A 12,928-nucleotide genomic window follows, 5' to 3' on the forward strand; every position below is an offset into this window, starting at 1 on the left:
ATCTTTGTAGACGTATTTATGTAGAAGAGCCTCGTATTCGTAAGCCAGCAGCAGAAGCCCAATCGTGAATCCTTTTGATGTATTCAACCAGGGCTCTCTTTGCCTTCATTATTATGTTTTCCTCCCATTTTTTGTTTTGTTTTGCCTTTCGTTTTCGAATTTCTTGTTTTAAAAACTCTTATTCTGCCGCTCTCTTCATTCCTTCGCTAATTATCTTCTCTCAGCCTATGGCTATTTTCTTGGAGGCTGGCGCTTCCCCAATTTTGAATTGACCATTTTTCTCTTTGAATTTCCATTTCAAAAGCATCGGGACACGCAAGAAACGTTGGCCGTGCTCGATCGGCTCGACTTGGACACGGACAAACCGAGCGACGAGGAACTGGCTCGCAAATTCGGATTTGAAGAGGCTTACTACAATGGCGAGCTCTCCTGGTGGCAAAAGACGAAGCCGAAAATTTGGTCCCTCTTCGACGAGCCTTACTCGTCCAATTCAGCCAAGGTAATTTTATTTACGATTTTTATATTAACGATCAACAATCAGTTCAAATATTTGGGTTGGCAACTCCCACACGGCGTTCTCTTCGCTGTGTTATAGACGTAAAGTTATTGAATAGTTCCAAATGTGACGTTCGCCTGTGTGTGTGTGAGGGGCATTTCGATTCCTCCTCATCATTTGCATGTTCATACACACATATAGATAACGCCAGAGAGAGAGAGAGAGGGTTCAGCAAAAGGTTTTGCGTCAGCTAAAAGTTGATGGCCGAGCAAAAACTGCCTTGAAAGCAAAGTTTTCTAACATTGCGCACTCGCGCTGCCGGACTTGCTAAAAAAAAAGAAAAGAAGATGGGGGAGGATATTATGAACTGGTTGGAAGGTCGGGCTTTGAATGCCAAAGAGTCTTGTCTACTAGGCGAGAATGGGTTGAATTTTTTCTTCTTTTTATTTGTGAGGAGACGTTTGTTATCCAGACATGGAAATATGTGAAAAATCGCCATGAAAGAGATGGAGCAAGACGCATAGATATTATGTTTCTATTTCCCTTGGAAGCACATAGCCAAAGGCTCGAGGGCATTGGATATGCAAAGTTATGCGTGATTACCCAACAACCGAGAAAAGCGAATCTCATCCAATAAAAGAAAATCAAACCCTCCCCGTCCTTTTTATTCTGTTGCCCCCCTCTCTTCTCATTTACGATGCTGAAGGCGGTACGTGTTACATCTAGAAAATTGATTTCATTTCGCGTGTAATAATGTTTACAACGAAACATCAATTGGTTTCGCCAGAGAAAGGAGATAAGCGAGAGACCATCCGTTGCATTGCTGCAGTTATTTCGCAATATTGTGCTCGCGGTTCTATGGAGCTGAATTGAAACGTAGCTGGCGACACTGTACGTATATAGCTATACAATAACGCCGGCTGCCTTCTAGTCGACCGGATATATTATATTCGCCATATGCGAGAAATGGGCTTTGCTTACGTGCTGCACACACGCCAGCCCTGCCGCTTTTGCTGTACAGCATCTTTGAAAAAGGAAGGAAAAAAAATTGTTTTCGACACAAACAGAACCGCTCGATACAGTGGGAGAGCGGCAGCGACGTTGTCGAGTTCTTTGGTTGTTGTTGGGCCTCTAGCAACTGCAAATTCACGATAACACGCATGGAACGACAGCGCCATATAGCCAGAGAATATGTGTGAGTGTGTGAGCGGCTGTCGTTTTGTATTAGCTGCTATAGGATCCCATGTTATACGATGGGCTGTTCTCGTGCAATAAACTGATAATGACGTCCTAGCGGCAGTTGCCGTACTACTCGTCTGAGACTGGGGTGCATTTCAAAATATTTATAGCTGCAGGCGATGTTAACAATGATGGATTCTTCCTTCTCAAAATTGAATAACATTCAAACAAAAACTAAAAACTAAAAAAAAAAAAATCTTTTTCTCGTTCTCGCGCAGATTGTGGGTTTGATTTCCGTGTTTTTCATTTGCATCTCGATCTTGTCGTTCTGCTTGAAAACGCACCCGGACATGCGGGTGCCTGTGATCCGCAACGTGACGGTGCACACGTCGTTCAATTCGACGGCGTGGACGTTGGACAAGACGCAGACGAACGCTCACGAGGCTTTCTTTTACATCGAAGCCGTTTGCAACACGTGGTTCACCATCGAGATCCTGATGCGCTTCATCGCCTGCCCCAACAAGTTCCTTTTCGTCCGCGCGTCCGTCAACATCATCGACTACGTTGCCACCTTGTCGTTCTTCATCGATTTGGCTCTGCAGAAATTCGCGTCGCACCTGGAGAACGCCGACATTCTCGAATTCTTCTCCATCATCCGCATCATGAGGCTCTTCAAGTTGACTCGACACTCGTCCGGCCTCAAGATCCTCATTCAGACGTTTAGAGCGTCGGCCAAAGAGTTGACGCTGCTCGTCTTTTTCCTGGTGCTGGGCATCGTCATCTTCGCCAGCCTCGTCTACTACGCCGAGAGGATCCAGGCCAATCCGCACAACGACTTCAACAGCATCCCGTTGGGATTGTGGTGGGCCCTGGTCACCATGACAACCGTCGGCTACGGCGACATGGCCCCCAAAACCTATGTCGGCATGTTCGTCGGCGCCCTGTGCGCTCTGGCCGGCGTGTTAACCATTGCCTTGCCCGTACCTGTCATCGTCTCCAACTTTGCCATGTACTACAGCCACACCCAGGTCAGTCCATTTTCCATAGTCTTATGTTCAGTTGAATTTGTCGATTCTTTTAAGTTAGCAACGAGAGAGATTTGCCCTCCATTTCAACGGCTGTTTTTAAGTTCGGCTCATTTGTTTTTACTCGACATTTTTTAATGGATTTAATCAGGAGAGGAAGTGGACATCCGGTCGTTAGAATCGATTGCCGGTTTTCAATCCAAGCTTCTCTCCAGCAGACACATGTTCCTTTTTCCACATGGCTAATCGTTTTGTTACAAACGTGTACTTTAGAAGAAGAAAAGAAAACAATTCTCTTCGATCGTCTTTAAGAGGCAAAAAATAAAATGAAATAAAAAAAGGGAGAGGAACAAGTTGGGATGAAAGCTTCTTCTTTTTGAAATAGAAAAACCATTAAAGAGACGGGATATTGTAGGCATGTCTTAAACACACGACCTAAGGCAGCAGCCGTACGACGTTGTTCCTTGTAGACGTTGCAATCGCTCATTCGCTTCTCAAATTTGCGCTAACTATATCGATTGATTCAGCCCCTCCAAGCAACAACCGAACGTTCTAGGGCTAAACGCTGTGTGCTCTTGTAAGGAGCCTATCTTTTAAGTCTTATCTACTATAGTATTACGACGTTAAAAGAATTGTCCCCCACGTCCTTTCTATTATTGAAATTTTTTTTTGGGCTTCTCTCTGCTCTCTCTCTCTCTTTTTGCGTCCTCTATTACGGCAGAGGGTAAGCCACTGGGTAGAGGCTTTCTAATTGGTCGGCAAGAGTAAAAGAAAAAAAGGGGGAAAAGATCAGTGATTTTCATCGAACCGTTGGTGCCCTCATTAAGGTAACAAGTAGAACGTTGGCTAGAAAACGGGAGGGGGGAAAAGGATTTTTATTTATTTTATTTTATGTGTCTTGTTTTTTTGCTGCTCAGTTGGGGCTCTTTATTCGGCATCCTTCCGGACGCTCGCCCTTCCTTAAATATATTAGCAAGCGTCGAGCGGGAAAATTGGATCGATATATTTGAGGATAACAAAAGAAAAGAAAGGCATAATATAAGGACACTTGTTTATTTATTATTATAATTTTTTAATTCATCTTCCCGAGCTATTTTATTTTGTAGTGTATATTGCCATTTATTTCAGCGTCTTTTTTTTTTTAATCTTATTTTGGCAACCCTGTTTTACCTGATCGGGGGGGGTTCGTCCAATAATTTAATTTTTTTCTTTTCTTTATTGTGCAAAGCGCTGCGCGTTATTGTTTTTCATTTCCCCTCCGACTATGTAGAATCGATCCCAACTTCTTTTTCCGGGTCTGACATTCCCTTTTGTATTTACGATTTTTTCTGATTAGACACACGAGCGACCACGCCTTTAAAAAAAAAAAGTTCGTTTTTCGTATGAATATTTTCACGGAGGACCGTTTTCAATGTTGCCGTCAATGAAATGAAATCCATTTTCAAAGCTGTCTAGGATGGCTTGAAATTCATTTTCAATCGGCCTATTGCGTGATTATGGTAAATGCTTTCCTTCTTATGCCTATTCGATTTGCACGTAGCTCGAAGTGGACGCTAATGCCAACGAAAGCCTTTTCTTTTATAGGCCCTCAGAACGCAAATAACGATAATAGCAATGATGTAATCAAGGGAAAATAAAACCGTCGACTCGCACCCTCTTCTGTTTTGACACATCAATCGATTTATTCGCCATCCGCAAGTCCAACGTTCGCTAGTGTTGTGTAGGCCGTGCATTTCGGTTGTATTTGCGTTGAGTCATGTACAGCGCCATCATCACACAGCCATTTGTGTGTGTGTGTGTGTGTGTGTGCAAAACTCCCATTCTAAGTTATCAGCACATGAACGGCCTGAACGTGAAGGGACCTTTAATGTTTTTTGTTTTTTTCTATTTCTTTCTGTATTGCACGCGCATGCATACGGCCTTGTAATGATGAGCGATGGCGGGTTCCATAGCTATTTGTTTTACTACCCTCTCCTCCCGAAAAAAGAAATGCACCCGTTCTGCCCATGGATGTAAATGGATGTTTTCGTTCCCCGCTATGACATGTTATGTGGACCTCCTCTAGCAAAACAGGATGTTACGTATTGACCCGTTTTCTTTTGTTTTGTTTTTTTAACCCCGTTCGGCCGTTTGTTCATATCATCGTTCTGTGTCGTTCAAGTTAAAAAAAACAAAACAAAACTGGACGGACTGTCTTGTGTTTGCATACGCTCCGAGGGGAGGGGGTTAGAATTTGATTCAATCGACATCGTTTTCTATATATGCGCAAGTTTTCTTTGCGTTAAAAAAAAAAATCTATTATTTAGAATTTCCTGTTTTCGGCAAGTGGACGAGCCAAGGCGGAAGGAAATGGTTGGAAGTAGCTTTGACTTTGATTTGATGTTTTCGCCGACTGGTGCCTAGCGCTGACGGGTTTTCAAAGAGAAAGAGAGAGGGAAAAGAAACGATTACTTGCAGCTGCCCAACGGTTAGACATTCGGCCGGCATACATCATTTTTCATTAATGGACTTTTTGAATCTTGTCCCCGCTCCCAACAGCGAGAAGAAGAAGAAAAAAAAAATGAGAGATCGATGATCTTAGTATTAAAACGAAAGTCATCGTTGTTTCCTCTGTTTATCGAGAAGAATGTTATCGAAAAGGGTTCGGTTCTCGTTTGCCTTGTCCCATGTTTTGTGTGTGTGTGTGTGCAGACCCTTATGGATGTACCATATCAGATTCTCGTTATGAGGCGCAGAGAGGGGTGGTGATTTTTTGGGGGGGTAGTCGATGGAAACGGGAAGGGTTAGGTATTAAAGGGCGGTGGCAGGTTCGGTCCGTTGCCGCCATTCGATCCATCATTTGTGACTGTGCCACGCGGTAATCGATAGATCAATAAATATCTAAAGCGTGCGTGGCTATAGCACACACACATATGCACTGTGTAAACTAGCCGACAGACAACATGCAAATTACGGCGGACACGCTAGTGCCATCAGCTCGACGTTGATTCGGTGGAAATTTGCGATTCACTTTTCTGTTCATCCACAGTTGTTAATCCAGCAATCGATTGCATTCATTTGTCCCAATAATGTGACAATTCTTCATCAACTTTAATATAATTAAATTTATTTTTCTTTGTAAGGCGAGAGCGAAATTACCGAAGAAAAGGAGACGGGTACTGCCGGTGGAACATGCCAGTGGCCCTCGAGGTCCTCAGTTGGCCATCAGACCGGGCGCTCCCGGCGCACCTGGTAGCGGCGGACCGCGAGGTGCAGTCAGCGGAGGTCCAGGTAATCTGCGCGACAGCGACGGCATGCCTTCCCGCATGAAAGCCATCAAGCCGCCGCCCACCATTGCCAACAACGCCAAAGAGTTTGCCGGCGGTCCCAAAAATATGGGTAAGTTATCGAATTGAACTTGTTTCTTTTGTTTTTGTCCCTGACCCATCGTTCCCTTAAAAAAACAAAATCTTTCTTTTTTATAGAGATGCGTTTAATTAATTGGTTAATTACTTTAACTAGAACTCTTTTTTTTTTAAATTGAAGCGAAATGAGGATCCACGAGTCTGTTTATTTTTTTTGCCCGTTGGAATAATGAACGGTGGCGGACGTTCATTTCCCGTTGTTTGTTTTCCATTACATTGAAACTGTCCCCCTGTTTTGTGATGGCGTTTTGTTATGGCGATAAGAGAGAGGAGGTTTGCTGTTAATGATTAGTCTGACTGACTATAACGTTATAGCTCATCAAACTTGGAGAGATAGGAAGCATCTTTGGGATGTTGCGCCTATTCGGGGTCATGTTTGCGTTTTTCTTCGTTCTAATGAGGAAACGCAACACGGAAAAGCGGCCGTAGGCTATACATTTTTTGTTTTAAATAGAAAGGATGTATACCGCCAAAGTAGGGGCGTGGTGATTGCTTCCTCTTTCCTTTCGTCAGGAAAACACAAATATTGATTTTTAATTTCCAACTTTTTTGTTGTTGCTTATTAACCTTTTCTCTTCCCTCCCTCTGACGCGTTTGGCACAAGTCACCCGCCTCCCTTTTTTTTTACACGACAGTTAAACGTAAGACGGTGTGTAACTAAGAGCGATGAGAGAGGAAACAGAAGGAAAAAGTCGTTTGAAAAAAAAAAAAAAAAAGTGGGTCGCTATCAATGGCTCTTTGTTTCAGTTGGAGCGATAGAAAACAATGGCGTCTCGGTGTAGTAAAAAAAAAAAAAAAAAGGTTTTCGACGAATATACAGACGGGAGTGTATAGTGGGGTGACACGTCTTACCAATCGATGGTAGGACCAAAGTCTTCGATAAACTTATTTCCTCTCTCAAGATCCAAACGTTGGCCAGAGAGTTTTGGTCTCAGTCGATTGGGTCTTTTTCCTTTTTCTTTCCTTGTTGTGTGTGTGCGCCCCTTATGTACTACCACTTACCTTTCGTCACTGCCAAACCTCGTTTACCGCTCCAATCGGTTGCAGGTCAATTTATTTCCCCCATTTTTTTTCTTTTTTCTTTCTTATGTCTAAAGGCGTCGATCACATTTTAGAGGGCGATAAAATTGAGAGAGAGGCGGGAGATATTTAAAAGCGTTCTATTCACATGACGCCATTATAGTTTGGCTTCCATTTTATTTCTATTTGGTGTTACGCCTGTGAGCGCCACTTGCACGGAAATGAAATAAGAAGCCAACAGACTGATTTCGAACTACATTTTTCTTTACATTTAAAACAATCTCTTCTCTTTTTCTTTCGAAGACAGTCATCGACTATCAATTTCCTTTTTTCCCCCTTTTGTCGCGTTGTGTGTTGTCCAGCCATCGCCCCCGTTTCCGAGAGAAATGGCTCTACTCAATGCTGGCAACTCGCGTAGAACGATAACCCATATAATATAGCAACGATATCCTTTATTTTTTTTTTTGGGGGGGTGGTTCTTTGTTCCCCCTCTTTTTTTTATTGCGCAAAAAAAAACGTCTTTTTTTTTTTTATTTATTTTTTGTCCTCTCTTTCATAGTCGCAAGCCAAAGAAACTATGGCTCAGGACAAAATGTCAAAAGGTGGCGTCAATTCCATTTCGCTTCGAATCGAATCAACGCCGTTTGCAAAAGCCCATTAACTTTTTTTTTCCGCTATATGTCTTACCTCTTTATTTATTTTATTTTTTTGTTTGGCGATGGGGCAAGGTCTTTCAATCAATTCTCTGCTGGCAAAAGCACAGAAAGAGAATTCATAAAAGAAATGTCAAGATCGAAGTGAATCGATCAGACAACTGCGGTGCATTTTATCTGCATGATCGCGTGATTGACTCGGTCGTTTCCCCTTTACGGGATTCGATTCAAAACTTGCCTTATTTTTTTATTTTCACCCCTCCGAATGATGTCGGCCAAAAATTTTATTACCTTGCACCATTACCTTAGGATTCGGGTCGCTAGTTGTGTCACGTTTTTCTTCTTCTTTCTTTCTTTCAAACTGCCACTCAACAAGGGCCACTTGTCTATTAAATCGATTGCGATGTATTTAGGCTCTTGTTACAAGTTCGATGCTCCATTCTGCAGAGTGAAAGGCAGCCATCAAATTATAAATACATGAGCCAACGTAGGAGAGAAAAAGAACAGATTTTTATTTATTTTTTCTTAACAAGGGACTTGCAACCGCTCCGAACACGCGGGCCGGGCTGTGTATAATAGACGGCAACTTGACTTTTAGACCGCCACCCACTCGAAACGGCGATCGAGGCTTTTGTTACGCACTTTTAAGTCGAGACCTTTCTTTTCTCTCCGCTTCGAGTGAGACGCAGCGTTTTGTTTAGTTTAGTTTTTTTTTAACTTTTTACACGCTCCAAAATAAACTTTTGATGGTGGCGCCCCCAACCACAGGCCAATTTCACCTTTTTTTTACAATTTTATTGTGCGTGAAATTGTGGTGTGGAAAAGCTTTTGAAATAGAAGAAACGATGCGCTGCGGACTTGATTAAATAGCGCGAAACGTTAGCGGATGCCTTCGTTTTCGTGGACGTCAAAACGGGCGGGGCAGACGATAAATGATGGCTGATTTTTCATGTTGTATAGAGCCCAGCGTTTTCGGGACAAATGATTGGCCGCGTAGAAAACTGCTCCGGCAGTGGAAAAGGTTTCATCCGTAGGCCAGCAATAGCGAGCGAGACAGTCGATTCATTAGAGGGACGTCGGAATAATAGACAAATAAATCCCCGTGTGTTTCATGGCCTGACAATGAAAAGCCCTTCCTTCCCCCTACATCCCTCTTTTGGACGCTGTGTGCAGGGCCAAATAAATCCGACAGTTTTTTTGTTTTGTTTTTTTCGATTCGGGTTTCCTTCTTCGGAAGACGATCGCCATTTCTCGTTTCCTTTATTTGATTTGATTTTATTTATTTTTATTTATTTTTTACTGTTGATTGGACAGCCCGGTTGGCCCTTATTGGTCGTCAAAAGAGAAAGGAAGTGACTGGTGTATACTTTGTAGTCGTCTCTTATCAGTTCTATGCCTACACAGAGGAAAGGTAGGCACTATAATCTTGTGTGCAGATGTAGCCCCATATAATTCCAGGCGACCATCATTTATTTAAAAAAAAAAAGAGGTGGGCATTGGGAACGACGCGTCCCTGATCCGCCTCTACACTAATTATCCGCAGTAGCAGATCTATATAGATGCGCTCTATACAACTCTCACTTAATCTTTTATCCTTTTTTCGGGAGGGGAAGGGAGGGGGAGGGGGTTAATTCTTTTCGGTTGCGATTAGATTATCTACTGACGCAACGCGAAAGAAAATTCGTATCAAAAGTTTTCTTTTTCGAATGCGAACGTGTAAGGCCTATTGACGCCGTTGCGTCTTCTAATCCCAGACGATCGGACGGTGCCGTTGAAAATGCCCATCGTCGTCTTCAACCAATCGTGATATCGTAACAAGATTCTGCGACATAGTTGGGTGAGGGGGGACTTTCTTTGTGTGAATATCTAAAATAGTTGGCAAAAGGAAAAAAACTTCCATTTCATTTGAGCATGGGAAAAAATGGATACGAGTATTAGCCTATAGGAGCGAATAGCTGAGCGGCCATTGTGTAGGGGTGGGGAGTGCTTGGTTCAATTCACGTGTAGCCTTATTAGATCAATACTGAATTAAGGCCTTTTTTTTTCACTGCGAAATTGAATAAAGAAAAATGCAAATTGTTTTGCTGATGGCACGATGGGGTGTGAAACTATTTAACGTCAATAGTAAACAAAACTTGAAAAAAAAAATGGAAGAAATCTCCTTATTTTTATGATTATTAGTATAATCATAAAAGTAAGCTTGGTTCGATATGATAGCTGGAAAAAAAAAAGAAATAAAGAAAATGGTAGTTACTTACTACACAGCAGAGATCTAAATCCCGTGCGCGTATTGGATCAATACGCCGCCGCTGAGACGCCCACATCCCACACATCGCGTCGCTCTAGAGCTCAGGCTTTGTACACAGCTCGCTCGCGTAAGCGCCGGCGGAAGCTTTGATATAAGAAATGAAGAAGACGGGGGGGAATAGTCAAAAAAGGAGGGAATGGCCGTTAAACACACATAGAGAGGCAACGCGATCATTCCCAGCAGTGTCGTTTCTTTATAACATTAGTTTTCTGTGTTGTTTTTCTTTTTTTGTTTTGTTTCTTTCTGTCGTCGCTTTCTTTTGTCTTTTGGAGCCACGACTCCATTCATCTCTGCCCGTTTCACTTGATCATTGACTCGATGGCGTTGAAGAAACTGTGTCTGTGCTGTTATTGTCCAAGTCTTTTCTTGCAATTAGCCCATTCAAGATGAGCGAAGAAGGTTTAAAGAAGGCACATCAGCTTTGTGCGTTTGTGGCTCATGCGTGAATGAATGGCTATCGATAAAGAGTGGCACATTGTGGCTGGGAGGGGGGGAAATGGGGGCGGAGGGGGGTTGATGTAGCGCAATTGGGCCACACAAACAACTGTGGGTGTAAAAAGTTAAATTGGGAAAAGAAGCCGGGCTCAGATGGAACGTGAAAGGCCAGCCCACACACAAACGTACAAACTTGCAAGTGCGATAGAAACGGGAGTTTGTGTGATTACTGGTCGATCATTTTGTTAAGTACCTAAATAGCTGCGCCCCCCCCCTCCCCCCTGGAGAGGTTAAAAACGAAAAATCGAGAACCAATGGACGGTGCAGAATTCCAAACATGCACGTCAAGCAAGTTTGTCGCGTTTCATCAACTTCTGTTAATTACCACGACTTTGTTTTGACCTCGTTGCTTCAAAACATCACAACTGCCCTCTACTTTTGAAAAGGGCTTTTTTTGTTTTTTTCTTTATCGCAGGACAAACTCTTGCCTAATCAAACTGACAACGTCAGAAGAAGCTCAGGAATAAAAAACCCCCGATGTTTTCAAACATTCAAATCATTTCCCCTTTTTTATGTTGTTGAGACTAGCATTGAATACTCACCGTACTTTTTATGCGACTAAAAACTTGAAAGGGGTCTATATCATGTAAAGCCATTCTATTCTTATTTGATATTCCCTGGCTTAACGTCCGCCATGCACACGCAACGGAAAGCCAGTCATTGTTTAGCCCTATGGCCTGCTGCCAAAGCCCAAAGTTTCTGGGCTGGAATAAAAACGAGAGAAATTGAAGAATGAATGAGGTAAAAGAAATGGGGGGGGAGGGATCATTATTAACCCAACCAACAGAACGAGGTAGAGGAAAAAAAAAAAGAGGCCAAACTTTCCAGCTGTGATCCGCTCGTTTGTCACGCTACGCTGTTGCCAGCGACGAGGCTGTCGGGGAATGACTTCATGTGTGTGATATCTATTGAGAAGGGAAAAGGGGGGGAATAAGAAGAAGCCAATTGAAAAATAGGAATTCTTATTTTGTTTTGTTTATTATTTTTCTTTTCCATCATTGGCCCGCTGCTTTCTTTTTCTGTTTTGCCAATATAAAATAAACATACATGTAGTGTGTTCAGCTGTACATATACATATTTATAGCCGGTTGTGTGTTATCAGTTACATGATGACGAGTAGCTACTGAGTTTGAAATCGCTGATCTCTCCTTTTATTTATTGATTTCCTTTTTGCGATTTTTCCTTCTTGTTTTTAAGTTGTAAATATTTATTATATATTCATTTGCAGACCTCGACAGAACTTTGAATCCCAATCCGGCCAGCAATGGCACATCCAAAGGTAGCGAATAATTAAAAACCAAAGAAAACAAAAACAAAAATACATCGTGACAGATATCGAGGGAGAAAGACAAAGAACAAATCAGCACGACACACGCAAATTCACATTCACCCACCATTCACTTCCCGCGCCTATTACACGTTAATTTATTTGTAAAATCACACACTGTTTACACCTTCTGATTATTCCCCACCACCCCCGTGGATATATAAAATAAACAGTAACCAACAGACAAAACAAAAAAGATGCAAAACAAAGCCAATTAACCTTTAAACGTCGCATGATGTCATTTCACATCTTTATTGATTTTTGGTTTTGTTTTTGTTTGTAAATTAGTTTTTGATTTGATTTCTTCTGGCTGATTTCTCCCATTAGACGAGAGTTAATCAAGATTGGGAGGAATTTTCGTCACCTTAGAAAAATGACGTAGCGATAATTATTGGAAAGGCGAGAAACGGGGGGGTGTGATTTTGATTGATTTTTGTTTGCTCAAGAAATTTCGCATTGAAAAGAAACCCGGAACTCTGACATTTCGGGCTGGAAAAAAAACCCCTTCGTTTTTGTTTTTTTTTTGCTTGAATCATTTTTCCACAGTTGATCTCGATAATTTCCTGCTTTCGCTTCGATGATCGTCTTCCCACAACCAGGTGCCAAAATTCGAAATCGAAATCCTTTTTATTATTATTATTATTATCTCTCTCTCGCTCTTTATCATATTCCTTTTTTCTTTCATGCCATCTAACCGAAAATAGACCGTTAATAGTCCACATCCATTTTGTATAGGGATAGCTGCATAGATGAAGTAGATCTCCTTAGCAACCGAATCCATCTGAAACGCCATTTCCTTCCCTCCTCCTTCTACTTCTCTCTCTCTCTCTATTATTTATTTGTTTGTTGTTTCTTTTTCTTTTTTTTTTCTCAAGTTTTTATTTCTATAATCGAACGCGTTTGTCAGAAATCAAAAGAAAAAGAGAGAAACACATCTGCACCGTTTCACATCCTCCTGGCACGCAGTATAACGCCGATCTATAGCCCCCAATCATATGAGAAAGTCATTCCAATATGCCTA

General features: G+C 42.1%; 1 protein-coding gene across 7 annotated transcripts in view; it reads left to right on the forward strand.

Annotated features, from left to right (window-relative positions):
- Window positions 1-12,928, forward strand: part of LOC116931582 (potassium voltage-gated channel protein Shaw) — a 28,478-nt gene that overhangs the window by 13,653 nt on the left and 1,897 nt on the right. For 6 of the 7 annotated variants that reach the window (XM_045173043.1, XM_045173048.1, XM_045173036.1 and 3 more), the window contains 3 exons: window positions 305-499; window positions 1,954-2,703; window positions 5,823-6,078. In XM_045173043.1, the coding sequence (XP_045028978.1) occupies window positions 305-499; window positions 1,954-2,703; window positions 5,823-6,078 (1,201 nt within the window). Of the gene's footprint in view, window positions 1-304; window positions 500-1,953; window positions 2,704-5,822; window positions 6,079-11,808; window positions 12,104-12,928 lie in introns of those variants that run through there. The other variant, XM_045173055.1, reaches the window with a different exon arrangement.

This window comes from Daphnia magna, linkage group LG1, assembly GCF_020631705.1.
Source record: "Daphnia magna isolate NIES linkage group LG1, ASM2063170v1.1, whole genome shotgun sequence".
NCBI classification, from domain to species: Eukaryota; Metazoa; Arthropoda; class Branchiopoda; order Diplostraca; family Daphniidae; genus Daphnia; species Daphnia magna.